This window comes from Raphanus sativus, chromosome 5 (assembly GCF_000801105.2).
Source record: "Raphanus sativus cultivar WK10039 chromosome 5, ASM80110v3, whole genome shotgun sequence".
Lineage (NCBI taxonomy): Eukaryota > Viridiplantae > Streptophyta > Magnoliopsida > Brassicales > Brassicaceae > Raphanus > Raphanus sativus.
Window position 1 is genome coordinate 25,897,737 of NC_079515.1, and position 12,760 is coordinate 25,910,496.

At 37.4% G+C, this 12,760-nt stretch overlaps 5 protein-coding genes across 5 annotated transcripts; 3 read left to right on the forward strand and 2 right to left on the reverse strand.

Annotated features, from left to right (window-relative positions):
* Positions 1 to 25: 25 nt before the first annotated feature.
* Positions 26 to 1,949, forward strand: LOC130494614 (probable protein S-acyltransferase 1). Its single transcript, XM_056986535.1, is given in 6 exon segments — positions 26 to 117; positions 447 to 626; positions 714 to 998; positions 1,096 to 1,317; positions 1,402 to 1,593; positions 1,595 to 1,949. Coding segments are annotated over 6 exon segments (1,083 nt in total). The 5' UTR covers positions 26 to 57; the 3' UTR covers positions 1,739 to 1,949.
* A 1,121-nt stretch (positions 1,950 to 3,070) lies between these two features.
* On the forward strand, positions 3,071 to 5,964 carry LOC108862742 (probable protein S-acyltransferase 4). Its single transcript, XM_018636976.2, has 6 exons — positions 3,071 to 3,434; positions 3,658 to 3,846; positions 3,932 to 4,240; positions 4,658 to 4,891; positions 4,969 to 5,588; positions 5,687 to 5,964. The coding sequence occupies exons 1-5, from the start codon at positions 3,378 to 3,380 to the stop codon at positions 5,584 to 5,586; spliced, it is 1,407 nt and encodes a 468-aa protein (XP_018492478.2). The 5' UTR covers positions 3,071 to 3,377; the 3' UTR covers positions 5,587 to 5,588; positions 5,687 to 5,964.
* A 201-nt stretch (positions 5,965 to 6,165) lies between these two features.
* On the forward strand, positions 6,166 to 8,570 carry LOC108862743 (magnesium-protoporphyrin IX monomethyl ester [oxidative] cyclase, chloroplastic). The gene is made up of 5 exons (XM_018636978.2): positions 6,166 to 6,712; positions 7,464 to 7,528; positions 7,612 to 7,939; positions 8,019 to 8,117; positions 8,190 to 8,570. The coding sequence occupies exons 1-5, from the start codon at positions 6,239 to 6,241 to the stop codon at positions 8,451 to 8,453; spliced, it is 1,230 nt and encodes a 409-aa protein (XP_018492480.1). The 5' UTR covers positions 6,166 to 6,238; the 3' UTR covers positions 8,454 to 8,570.
* LOC108862744 (probable aquaporin SIP2-1) lies at positions 8,565 to 9,693 on the reverse strand. The gene is made up of 3 exons (XM_018636979.2): positions 9,331 to 9,693; positions 8,956 to 9,216; positions 8,565 to 8,859 (listed from the first exon to the last, which is right to left on the reverse strand). The coding sequence occupies exons 1-3, from the start codon at positions 9,616 to 9,618 to the stop codon at positions 8,695 to 8,697; spliced, it is 714 nt and encodes a 237-aa protein (XP_018492481.2). The 5' UTR covers positions 9,619 to 9,693; the 3' UTR covers positions 8,565 to 8,694.
* Positions 9,694 to 9,950: 257 nt separating this feature from the next.
* LOC108857861 (pyruvate kinase, cytosolic isozyme-like) lies at positions 9,951 to 11,990 on the reverse strand. The gene is made up of 3 exons (XM_057011027.1): positions 11,688 to 11,990; positions 11,134 to 11,595; positions 9,951 to 10,848 (listed from the first exon to the last, which is right to left on the reverse strand). Exons 1-3 carry the CDS (start codon positions 11,925 to 11,927, stop codon positions 10,078 to 10,080), a joined length of 1,473 nt encoding a protein of 490 aa, XP_056867007.1. The 5' UTR covers positions 11,928 to 11,990; the 3' UTR covers positions 9,951 to 10,077.
* Positions 11,991 to 12,760: the final 770 nt, after the last annotated feature.

The window sequence follows — 12,760 nt, forward strand, 5'->3', positions numbered from 1 at the left end:
CTTGAACAGCGAAGAACAACAATCTGTCAGTTTCATTCCCCGACCAAGAACCACGACATGTCTTGTCAGAATCATGAACGTAAAAGGATGATCTATCAAATCTGGCCCGGAAAAAATGTAAACACATACCTACATGATTCATCCTGTGAACCACACTGTGGTTTTGAATGGCAATGAAAGCTAATTAAGAATTACCCTGGGTTTCTAGCTATTAACTCATTATGGTTTAAAAAAAAAAAAAAACTCATTATGGTTTCTTTGTTCTAGAGTTTGTGTTACTTTAAAAGAGATTTAAGGCTTTTAGTTTGGCAAATAGCCTTAAAATCCCTGTGTGTTTGGATTATTTCTTGTGTCACACGTGATTAGAGCAAAATCAAGATCTTAATTGCTGTCTATATATTGGGCTGAAGTGGACTTAATAATTATCTCTATTGTTCTGAGTTCAGAAATTCTTATGCGGGGGAAGACTAGTGTTTGGTCGAGACGCATCTTCACTTCTTCTGACTACATGCATGATAGGAGGCCCAGCTATCACTTTCTGCATCAGAATAGCTTTCTTGATCGGAGATCGCCGCCCTTTATTCCATTCTCTGGTTATGATTCCTGCACTTCTTCTCACAATCATGGTATAAATCTCTTACCTTGCAATCCAAGCAAACATACTTAGCGAACCAACTTCAAGCTTCTCTTACTTCTTCTTTCTTGTTATGTAGGACTTCGCATTTCTCTTCTTGACATCAACCAGAGACCCTGGTATCATCCCAAGGAACAGAGAAGCTCCCTCTGAGGTTATCCCACAATCACTTGAATGGGCGAGAAACAAAGTAAAACTACCTCAAACGAAAGATGTAATGGTGAATGGCTTCACCGTCAAGGTTAAGTTCTGCGGTACCTGTAAGCTGTACCGTCCTCCTCGCGCCTCTCACTGCTCAATCTGTAACAACTGTGTCCAAAAGTTTGATCATCATTGTCCATGGGTTGGTCAGTGCATCGCCTTGGTAAGTCTTCTTCTTCCCTGAAAAAAATTCGTTTCTTGTAACCAAAGCAAAGAACTGAGTAGGATCTTCTTGATTTTTATTTTTATTTTTATTGCAGCGTAACTATCCGTTCTACGTGTGTTTCTTGTCATGTTCAACACTCCTCTGCATCTACGTATTAGTCTTCTCATTGGTCAGCATGCTTGAAGTCCATGGCCAATTCTATGTCCTCATCGCTGATGACTTGATATTAGGTGTTCTTGCTCTTTACTGCTTTGTTGCCGTCTGGTTTGTTGGTGGACTCACTGTCTTCCACTTCTACCTAATCTGTACTAACCAGGCAAGATTCTTTAGCTTCTTTAGCAAGCAACACTTATTACGTTGGTCTGATTCTTTTTGTTATGTTTTTTTTTTTTTTTTGTAGACGACAAGTGAGAGTTTCCGGTGCCATTATGATAAAAAGGAGAACCCTTACCGAAAGGGCGTCTTAAAGAGCTTCAAGGAGGTGTTCTTGGCTGAAATCCCACCACCTTTAATCAATTTTAGAGATTGGGCGCAAGAAGATGATGTGGAGGTGGGTTCTATTGCCGCAGAGGTGGTCAGAGCCTTTGGGTCTCCGAGACATGGAAATGAGCAGTAGCAAACCAGATAATGGTAGCTGCAGTTTACGCCTTCAGAAGCTGGAGTACAAAAGTAACATTGATGCAAGTGTCAAGAAGATAAGTGTAGATGAAGGCGCTGCATGGATTGACACGGTTTAACAAGGACCAGGGAATTTAAAGAGAAACTCGAGCATGGATGTGAGATCAAGATAGAGCAAAACAAAACAAAGAGTTGTAATTCAAAGCCATGTACCTTTGTCTTTTCTCGTCAAAATTGACATTTAAACCTTTTCACATTTATAACAAGAGTTTAGTGTATATAGTTGCTTTCCTGCGTGGTAATTCAATTTGGTGTATTTCATTGGTTAGTGTATTATTATAATATGCGGTGTTTTTTGGGTCCTACGGTCAATGTTTTTTACAATAAAAAGAGAAGAAAAACTGTGAATACAACGCAGAAATATTGTCTTACAGTAAAAATATAAGAGAAATACCTTTGAATAGATATTTTTTGTTTATTTTCACAAAAATAATTACTAAGAATGATTATTTTTTTATTAAAAATTAAATATGCATTTATATCTCTAAAGTTAATTAATCTGGATTTACAGTTTAGAATTAAATGATGAAGTTTCAAAATTTGAAAAACTAAAAGTTAAATATTAAAAGTTTCAAAATAAGAAGAACCTATTTTGATCATTTGAAGGTTATTTTTGTGATAAATAAAAAAAAGAATTATTTGAGAAAATTGTCATAATTATAACATAACTAACATGTTTTTTAGTTAAAATTTAGATACAGGTAAAATTCAAAATTTATTATGAATTTTTTAAAACCACTTTCTAATCTCATCCAAACTATAAAATTTTAATATTCGTTTTTTTTTCAATTAACAAATTTCACCAAAATACTTTAAAAGATTTTAAAAATAAGTTAAAATATTTTCAATAATCGTAAATACTTTTTTTGGTCAACGTACTTTTACCAATTGATAAAATCCTGTATAAGTAATATCTCACTAGTCACTATCATCATCTTATTTTATTTTATGTAATCTTTAAATCAAGTTGACTTCTTTTCTTTTTGGCTATGAATGTTAAAAAGGTTTCAGATGTAGACTCCTCCTATATAATAAATTAATAAAATACATTTCTTACAACTTCTTTGAAAACCTTGATAAAACAAAATCAACAAATAAACCTTTTAATCTTGGAGAGGCTAAGCATTATATAAGGAGACTAATATAAACAAGAGAGATAGGAAGAGATCTATGTGTGAAGCACGTTTGATGGAGGGGCATGATTTGACCTACCTTTCACAGCGCACCAAATTTATCATTTTTAGATTATATATAGCTGGCCGACCATGAAATAAACAATTAATTAAAGAAATCTAAAAACTAAACAAGAAACTTACAAACATCCTATTCGCATAATCCACTTTTCCTAAACTACAAAATACATTACCATGTTCCCGTTAAGACATGAACTCCAATCTAATTATTCGTCAATGACAAAGCGAATAAAATAAAAAGTAAAACCTTTTTTCTTTGCAAAGGCAAAAAAGGGATCGAAAATTGCGAATATCTGAAAATAATCCTTCTTGTGATTTCGAGTGTAAGAGAGAGAGAGGACAGCTTCAGTTTTCCTGTCTCTCCCCCTCTCGAACTCCAAACAAAGAGATTTGATCCTTTCTCCGATCAGCTTGGATTCTCCGATGGGTTTCTGATTCTGGGTTCTTCGAAAGTTCTTCACTTTGGTGTTTGTTCTTTGTGAATCATCTCTTCTCCCCTTTAGCTATGGCTAGGAATGAGACCAAACTCAAGAGGCTCTATCAAGTTTGGAGGGGAAGCAATGTAAGTTTCTCTCAACTTTTCACTTTTGATTGTTTTTGCTTTCGCTTCACGTTTAATCTTCTCTATTGAATCACACAAATATTTGGGCACGACACTCGCACTTTGCATTTGGTTTCCTTTGAGTCCAAGTCATCTCTTATTCAAGTCTTTGGCTACTAGTTTCAGTTGTTAGTTAGTATCTTTGAGTCTTGATTTTGTGATTGACTTTGATTTTTTTTTCCAGAAATTTCTATGTGGTGGGAGGTTAATCTTTGGTCCAGATGCATCATCTCTATACCTAACAACCATCTTGATCCTTGCTCCCTCCGTGACGTTCCTTGTAAAAATGTACTTAAAAATGGAAGATCATCGCACCAGGCATCCAAAACTCTCTATTCCAATTCTCGCCGTGTGTTGGATACTCACCCTTTTGGTATGTCTTCCCCTTTCCCCCAACTCTGTATATGACGTTTTTTTATTGTCTTAACGAAACTAAAGCTTCAATAGTTTTCTTTCAGGACATATTTTTCCTCTTCATGACATCTGGTCGAGACCCCGGGATCGTGCCTAGAAGTCTAAAGCCTCCTGAATCAGATGATGCACCTGATTCAACCACTCCTTCCATGGAATGGGTTAGCGGTAGAACACCAAATATAAGGCTACCAAGAGTCAAAGATGTTGAAGTTAATGGCCATACGGTAAAAGTCAAGTTCTGTGACACTTGTTTGCTTTACCGTCCACCTCGTGCTTCTCATTGTTCCATCTGCAACAACTGTGTTCAGAGATTTGATCATCATTGCCCTTGGGTTGGTCAGTGCATTGGATTGGTGAGTTAGTATATGTTTTAAATTCTGGTGTTAAAGTGAAACCTCAAGTAATATGTAAAGGATTAGAGTCAATCAATTTACTGAGATTAGTTTTAGTTTAGAATCTCATCTGATTTTACATGGTATTAGAGTCCATGATAAGATAATGAACACTCTAAATGATATAAACTTCTTGGATATAAATAATCCTAAATTTCTAGATTTCTGGCCGATAAGAACTGTCATCTCGAAGAGGGTTATGTAGGATAAATCAGAAGTTAAAAAAATAATATATAAAAGGTTAGAATCAATTTTCTTACTGCTAATTTTATTTTTGTTAAATTGGAAGTCCATGATAAATGAGAACTTAACAAAAATGTGTTTGTTTCTAGATGTTCCAGAGAATGTGTTTTGAATATGTTCCAACTCCTTTTGCAGAGAAACTACCGGTTCTTCTTCATGTTTATATCAACGTCAACCACTCTTTGCATATACGTGTTTGTGTTTTCTTGGTTGAACATATTTCAAAGACATATGGATGAAAGGATTAGCATCTGGAAAGCTATATCTAAAGATGTTTTATCGGATATTCTCATAGTTTACTGCTTCATTACAGTGTGGTTTGTTGGTGGACTCACTATATTTCATTCCTATCTCATCTGCACTAACCAGGTGATTAGAATGATCTTTTAATGTTTTCTCTCTCTCTCTTTTGTTGTTTTGTTTTAATGTAAATCTGTTTTGTGCAGACTACTTATGAGAATTTTCGATACCGATATGATAAGAAGGAGAATCCATACAACAGAGGAGTTTTGGGGAACATATGGGAGATATTTCTCTCTAAGATTCCTCCATCTATGAACAAGTTTAGGTCATTTGTGAAGGAAGGAGACTATATGATGGTTGAAACTCCTACTTCAAATCCAGGCCAAAATCTAGTTACTTCAAAAGAGAAGACAGATATTGAAATGGGAGGTGGAAGGGTTGTTGAAGAAGATAGAAAAAGTTACTCACTCCCTGAGCTTCTCCGGAATCTAAACTATGAAGACCTTGAAGATGATTGCGAAGAAGATGACTTGAAGGCTAAAGATCATCATCAGAATGAGGGAATCCTCCCTTCTTTTGACCCTTTTTTAACCAGTGAGAGTGGCGTTAACAAGGATGAGGAAAATGGACAAAAATTAAGAGGATCTTCAAGTGATTATGATGATGGAGATGCAGGGAAACACGCTCGGGTCTCTATTGATAGTCAAGAAAAGGTTGAAGGGTATGACCAAAAATGGAGTCCCGGGAGTATGAATACAAACGCAAAATCTGAAGATGGAACAAGCTTTCCTCAATCTACTTCACCTATGCTTCGTAGATAGAGGTAATAAAATCAAGCCTTATCTCTCTGTCTCTTTGTTGCTTGCTCTTGAAGAAACCAGTTTTCTAAGCCCTAATGACTCTTTTTTGTTAACTTGCTAGACAAGGGCTTGAAGCTGGAGAAGTGGAGATTGTTCTTTATCATTCTTTTAACTGTGTTTTATATAATTGTGGGAAAAAAAAATCCAGAGAAATAAATAAACATTGTAGGTTTTGTGAGCTTGAGCCTTAGATTCTTTTTTTCTTTTTCATTTTTAGTTGTATTTATATTACTACAATGACTCGTCTGGATATCACCAGCTCCACATATTTTCTCACATGTTTGTTATTAAAATGGTTTGGATCAAAAGTTTGTAATTTATAATGATACAAATTGTATTTCCGAATTATTTTCTTTTATTTATTTATATATTGGTAATTGGTTGGTCGAGTTTCATTTTCTATTTTTTTTTTTTTTCAAATATCACACATATTATCAAGAAGGCAATGCAATCAAGAGTAACCAATAAAATTTAGCCACGCGTCAGTATCAAGCCCCCACATCAAAAGCTCAGATTTTCACTGGATGAGATTTTTTCATTACAAAACTCGTAACAGCCTCATCTTCTTCCTCTAGCTCCTTCCTCTCTCTCTATTGCTTCTGCAAATCTAACAATGGCAGCTGAAATGATGTTAGTGAAGCCAATCTCCCAATTCGCATCTCCAAAGCTCACCAACTCGAGGACATGCCTCACCAGCCGACGTTTCTCCACCGTGATCAGAATGTCAGCCACCTCCACGCCGCCGCCTCCGGCCACCGCAACCTCTAAGTCCAAGAAGGGCACGAAGAAGGAGATTAACGAGTCGCTTCTGACACCGAGGTTCTACACTACGGACTTCGAGGAGATGGAGCAGCTTTTCAACACGGAGATCAACAAGAACCTTAACGAGGAAGAGTTCATTGCTCTGCTTCAAGAGTTTAAGACTGATTACAATCAGACACATTTCGTGAGGAACAAGGAGTTCAAAGAAGCAGCGGACAAGTTGCAGGGTCCTCTAAGACAGATCTTCGTTGAGTTTCTTGAGCGGTCTTGTACTGCTGAGTTCTCTGGTTTCCTTCTCTACAAGGAGCTTGGTAGAAGGCTCAAGGTATCTTTTTGAGAATGTTACTAATTCAAAATTTGACTGTTTAGAACAGTAAGTAGCTTCTAGTTTCAGTTCTGTGTGTTTCTAGTAGGCATGGATGTTCGGTTTCGATATTTTGGTTTCTAGAGATTAAATAACCATTTACAAAATTCGTGGTTCATTTTCGGTTCTGTTCATGTAACAAACCTGAAAACCATCTAGTGTCCAAAAACAATCCGGGTCTATTCAGTCCTTGGTATTTCGGGTTATTTCAGATAATATGGATAAAAATTTAAATAATTCACGCTTTCCAGGTTAAATATCGTGTAATTCTGGTTGTTCAGATAAAAATATAAAGTAATTTGGTAGTTTTAAGTATTTCAGATTTTAAAAAATTGGATAGTTTGGATTTTCGGGTAATTCAGTTTATAAATAGCATTTTTAGGATATTTGGTTACTTGAAAACTAAATATAAGGTATATAATATTATTTTAAAAATTTGGATATCCATTTGGTTTCGATTCCGGTTTGAATTTCGTTTTCTGATTCAAGAAATATGGGATTCGTCCGGATATCTATGTAATTCGGTTTGGTTCTTCGGTTCTGGATAAATGTGTCACATGCATAGTTTCTAGAGTTGTTCTTGGTTTATTGTTTCTTGTCTAAATAATGCTTCAATGCTTGAAGCTTCTCATTAGCTGGAGTTAAGGATAGATGAGAAGTGAATGGCGTTTCATTGGATTGGTCTTAATCTTTTGATATGATGGCATTGCAGAAAACAAACCCTGTTGTGGCTGAGATATTCTCTCTTATGTCCAGAGATGAAGCAAGACATGCCGGGTAAGATCTCCCAACAAAGTAACCTCTCTAATTTTATTTTATCGGTTTGTTCTTGAATTAGTAAACGAACTTTTTTCTTGCAGGTTCTTGAACAAGGGTTTGTCTGATTTCAACTTGGCTCTTGACTTGGGTTTCTTGACAAAGGCAAGGAAATACACTTTCTTCAAACCCAAGTTCATCTTCTACGCCACTTACTTGTCCGAGAAAATTGGGTACTGGAGATACATCACAATCTACAGACACCTCAAGCAAAACCCTGAGTTCCAGTGTTACCCTATCTTCAAGTACTTCGAGAACTGGTGCCAAGACGAGAACCGTCATGGAGATTTCTTCTCTGCTTTGATGAAAGCTCAGCCTCAGTTCCTCAATGACTGGCAAGCCAAGCTCTGGTCTCGTTTCTTCTGCCTCTCGGTTAGTAAACACTTTAGTTCTCTTTGATTCTTTACTTCCAAATGTGTGGCCTAACCGGTAAGAGGATTGATTTTTGCAGGTTTATGTGACCATGTACCTCAACGATTGTCAAAGAACTGATTTCTACGAGGGTATTGGGTTAAACACCAAGGAGTTTGACATGCACGTTATCATTGAGGTAAAGTAACTTGAAACCGTAAGATTAATAGTAGTAAGCTATGTGTCTGAAAATGTTGGACTTTTGTTTCAGACAAACCGGACCACGGCAAGGATATTCCCAGCTGTGTTGGATGTTGAGAACCCTGAGTTCAAGAGGAAGCTAGATAGAATGGTTGTGATCAATGAGAAGCTGATGGCTGTAGGACAAACTGATGATCCTTCCTTTGTCAAGAACCTCAAGAGGATTCCTCTCATTGCTGGTCTAGTCTCTGAGATCTTGGCTGCTTATCTCATGCCTCCTGTTGAGTCTGGATCTGTTGATTTCGCTGAGTTTGAGCCTAATCTTGTCTATTAGTAGCTGCATTGTCAAGTCTTGTGAGTTTATGGACGGTTCTTGATTTCTTGTAGTTGAATGATCAAAACTGAGAAACCTCTTTTTATTTGTAATAAACCAAATACTTTTACAGTATTACCCTGCATGTATCAATCACAATGCACAATGGATTCGCCAGTTGAGTATGCTACATTAAAAAATACATAATGAAATTTAATAAGAATTAATCCGCTGAATAAATATGAGAGCTAAAACTCATTACTCATTCAGATTTAGCCTTGGGTTTCTCTTGTTCTTGGGTCAGAGGCTTAAACACAATATTGAAGAACCAAACAGCTAGCAACGTAGCCACAACAGGTCCAAGCCAATACACAAGTAAATGCTCTTTTGTTATATGTTCACCGCGTGCATAAGCCCATCCCATAACCTACAAAGATTTCATACAATCAAATAAACAAAGAGATAAATACTTTGTTTAATAATGGCAATCACAAAGACTCCACAAAAAGATCCTATTTGTTACCGCTGCTGGATTCATGCAGCCTCCGGTTAGATCAGCTCCAAGAACATGGAGAGTTAACTTGGCAATACTACTAATCCAAGTCTTCATGAAGAAACTTCCAGGGATCTTTCTTGCTAGTCCCAGTGAGATCAGTAGTATGAAAAATGTTAGTATCCCCTCGGTTAAAGCGCCGTGATGTATTACTACGTTTAGTTTTGGTCCTTCCCCAATCTCAGGGAAAATGTGAATGATATTCTTAACCGCAAGGATTGATCCTATCACCTGAAAAAAAATGTTAAAACATTGTAAAACAGAGCAAAGAAAGAACAGAGAAAAAACAGAGCAAAAATCAATTTTTTCTACTTTTAGTTTACTTAAAAGTCAATGAGATCAAACCTCAGTGGGGATTCGAACCACGACGGTGAAGATGAAACTGCGGAAGCCACCAGAGAATCCAGAAGCCAAAGCGGCCACAGGATTATAATGTCCGCCTCTAGTGAGTTTCTGAAGAAAAGCGAAGACGAACATGGAGATGGCAGAGAATATATATCCGACGATCTCGCCGGTCGTATCCTTGCGGCTAAATCCAAGTACACCGAAGACTAAGATGTTGACAAGAACTCCTGACCATATCCACATGAACGAGAGTGCCAGATCAGAAACCACTAAACTTATTAGACCCATCTTTGATTCTCAAAGATGAGAAACAAACCAAAAAAACCTAAGAAAGAAACAGAGAAGCAAGCCTTTCTTTTTATATATTAGAGATTAAGGATGACGTGTCAGAGAAGTAAAACCATTCAAGAGTAAAGAATCACGATTATGATTGGCTGTTAGCGGTTTGTGAATTAGGTTAGTAATAATATTGGTGTGAGTCAGCTTCCGACAGTAAAAGGTTTTCTTCTCTTTTGGTCTTTTGGCTTTGTATAAAAGATTCTTGATTTTAAGAAACGATTATAAAGCGTTAGCGTGTGAAAGACGGCAACAACGGAACGCAGAAAATCAAGAACACAGCGAATTCGAAATAGTGTAGATATTATCAATTATTCAGAAGTATTGTCTAAATCCAAAAATGTCGAAATTAATTTTAACCCCGCAAAAACCTAAAACTTTAAAATTATTACATATAGTCGCAAAAGGCGCTCATTCAACCAATCGAGTCTCCACGACAGAGGAACCATCGATCATGCGAAACGTGACCACCAAGTCTCCAGCGTTACACATTTCCTTCTTCTTTGCAAATTCCACCGCGAATCTAATCTTCTCCTCCGTGGAAGCTCCCGTCGCTATCACCGGAACGATCCCACGGTAAACCAAACCACGACTCGCCACACTAGCCGCCGCCTCAGAACACTCCTGGTCAACCACCGTCAGAATAGGAACTCTCGGCCTGTACTTCGCCACAAGCCCCGCCGTGTATCCACCCTTAGTGACCACCACGATCGCCTTCGCGCTCAGCTTCCTCGCCGTGGAAACAACCGAAGCAGCTTCGCACTCTATCGTGGACAGCGGTAAGGGAACGGCTTCTTCGATCTTCTTCTGCACAGCTTCGTAATCTAGATACTCCTCCGCCTCTTTGCAGATCATCGACATGGTCTTCACGGCAGCCTCGGGGTGAGCTCCCGCGGCTGTTTCGCCGCTGAGCATGACGCAGTCTGTGCCGTCTAGGACAGCGTTGGCCACGTCGGTGGCTTCGGCTCTTGTCGGACGAGGAGCTTTGGTCATCGACTCGAGCATCTGTGTCGCTGTGACGATTGGTTTCCCGAGTGCATTTGCCTTCTCGATCATCTTCTTCTGAGCTCTAAATATCTTCCACGTCGGAATCTCCATCCCTAAGTCTCCTCTAGCCACCATGAACGCATCAGTCTTCTCCATAATCTCATCTACATTAGCCACTCCTTCTTGATTCTCAACCTGTAAGTTAAACATCAATCCATCAGTTTCATATTAAAATCAAAACAAAATTTATTTTATGATTTTAATGTAATTTTTCTACTAATTTATTTTTTACTCCTAATTAAATTTAAAAATATATGCAATAAAGTTTTAATAGTAAAGTCAAGTTAAAACTAGATATTTAACTATTTTTCTTAATTTTTTTTCAAAAAATTTAAACGATCCTATTTTGAAATTTTAAAAGGAGGGAGTAATATATAAACAAGAAAATCAAATTTGTTATATATTTTTTCTCCCACTCACCTTTGACATAAGCATGATGCTCTTTGCGTGCACTCCAAGCAACTCTCTGACCTCATCTAGGTCAGATCCTTTACGAACAAAGGAAAGAGCAATGATGTTGATCTTGTTAGGAACTCCCCATTGAAGTATATCCTCTTTGTCTTTCTCTGTGAGTGTCGGGAGATCAACTACAATCCCAGGGAGGTTAACGTTCTTTCTTTCTCCAAGAACGGCAGAGTTCTCGCACCGGCAGCGGACAAGACCGAGATTCGTGTCACATGACAAGACCTTTAGAGAGATCGAGCCGTCAGAACAGAGGATCTCGTGACCAGGCTTGACATCCTCCGCAAGTCTCTTGTAGCTCATCGAGATAACGTTTGAGTCTCCTTTTATAGTGTAGTCGATTGAGATTGTTATCTCTTGACCTTGGATTAGTTCTATCGGTTTGCCTTCTTTAAGAAACCCGGTTCGTATCTCAGGACCCTATAAAACCGAATTAAACCAATTGCTAAAATTAAACCCACCATGCATAATGATATTTCAAATTTAACAAACGTTGTGTGTAGTATATATACCTTTGTGTCGAGCATGACGGCGCAGAGGATACCGGTGTTTAGTACGGCGGTTCTAAGATTATCTAGGGTTTCTTGATGGTACTCGTGAGAACCATGGGAGAAATTGAACCGGGCTACGTTCATACCGGCTCTAAGAAGCTTCTCAATCATCTCGACAGACCTAGACGATGGTCCAAGTGTGCAGACGATCTTGGTCTTTGACGCTCCATTCCTTGTTTGTCCACCAAGTAGTTTCTCCATTGTGAAAGAAAATAAGAAAAACCCTAACAAGTTTGGAGAGAGAAGATGAGAGTGTGTTGTGTGTTTGTGAACGTTTGTGAATTATGAATGGTGTACGTATCTACGTTTATATAGAGAACTGGTTTAGAAAGAAAAGGTAAAGAAACATTTCCTTTTATGTATATTTGTTAAATTTTGTAATAAGATGACTTAAGTTTAACGTGAAAAAGGAAAAAGTGAAAAAGGAAATGTTAGTGCGAGTCAAGTAATATTAATGCTACCAAGAATATACATTAGGAAAGATTCCGACTTGTTTAGAAAAAAGGAAATATTCAGACAAATTGTTATTTTTTAAACTTTAAATATATGTTTTGGAAATGTTAATCCTCGATTATGTGTTCTTCAAGAAAAGTCCACATTATGTGTTATTTAAGAGAAAAAAATTAGTCTGGAGATCTGGGCAATACACTAACACACATATTAAAAGTTTAAAGCAAGAGAAATGATCCTTGTAATATCCGGAGATTGCTGTCTTCCTACCACGGTCAGAATCTCCCCCATAGCTGTTTACAAAGACTTCTAACCGTTGCGTCTTCCTCCTCGCCAAGAAAAAAAAAGATAAGACCTTTACTGTTTTACTCTTTTTTCAAGCCCTGAGTTCTCTGTATTGTATAGTGCTCCGTGTGGAGTGTTTTTGAGATGCTCCCTCTATTTTATATAAGATGTTTGACATAATGCATCTCGTGTTGGAGATATGCCCTGAAATTTTAGAGGCCATAGACAATTTATTTGTGGATTTTTATAATTTTGAAAAATAAATAAATTTAAGGTTTTATGCCTATGTAAAAATATTT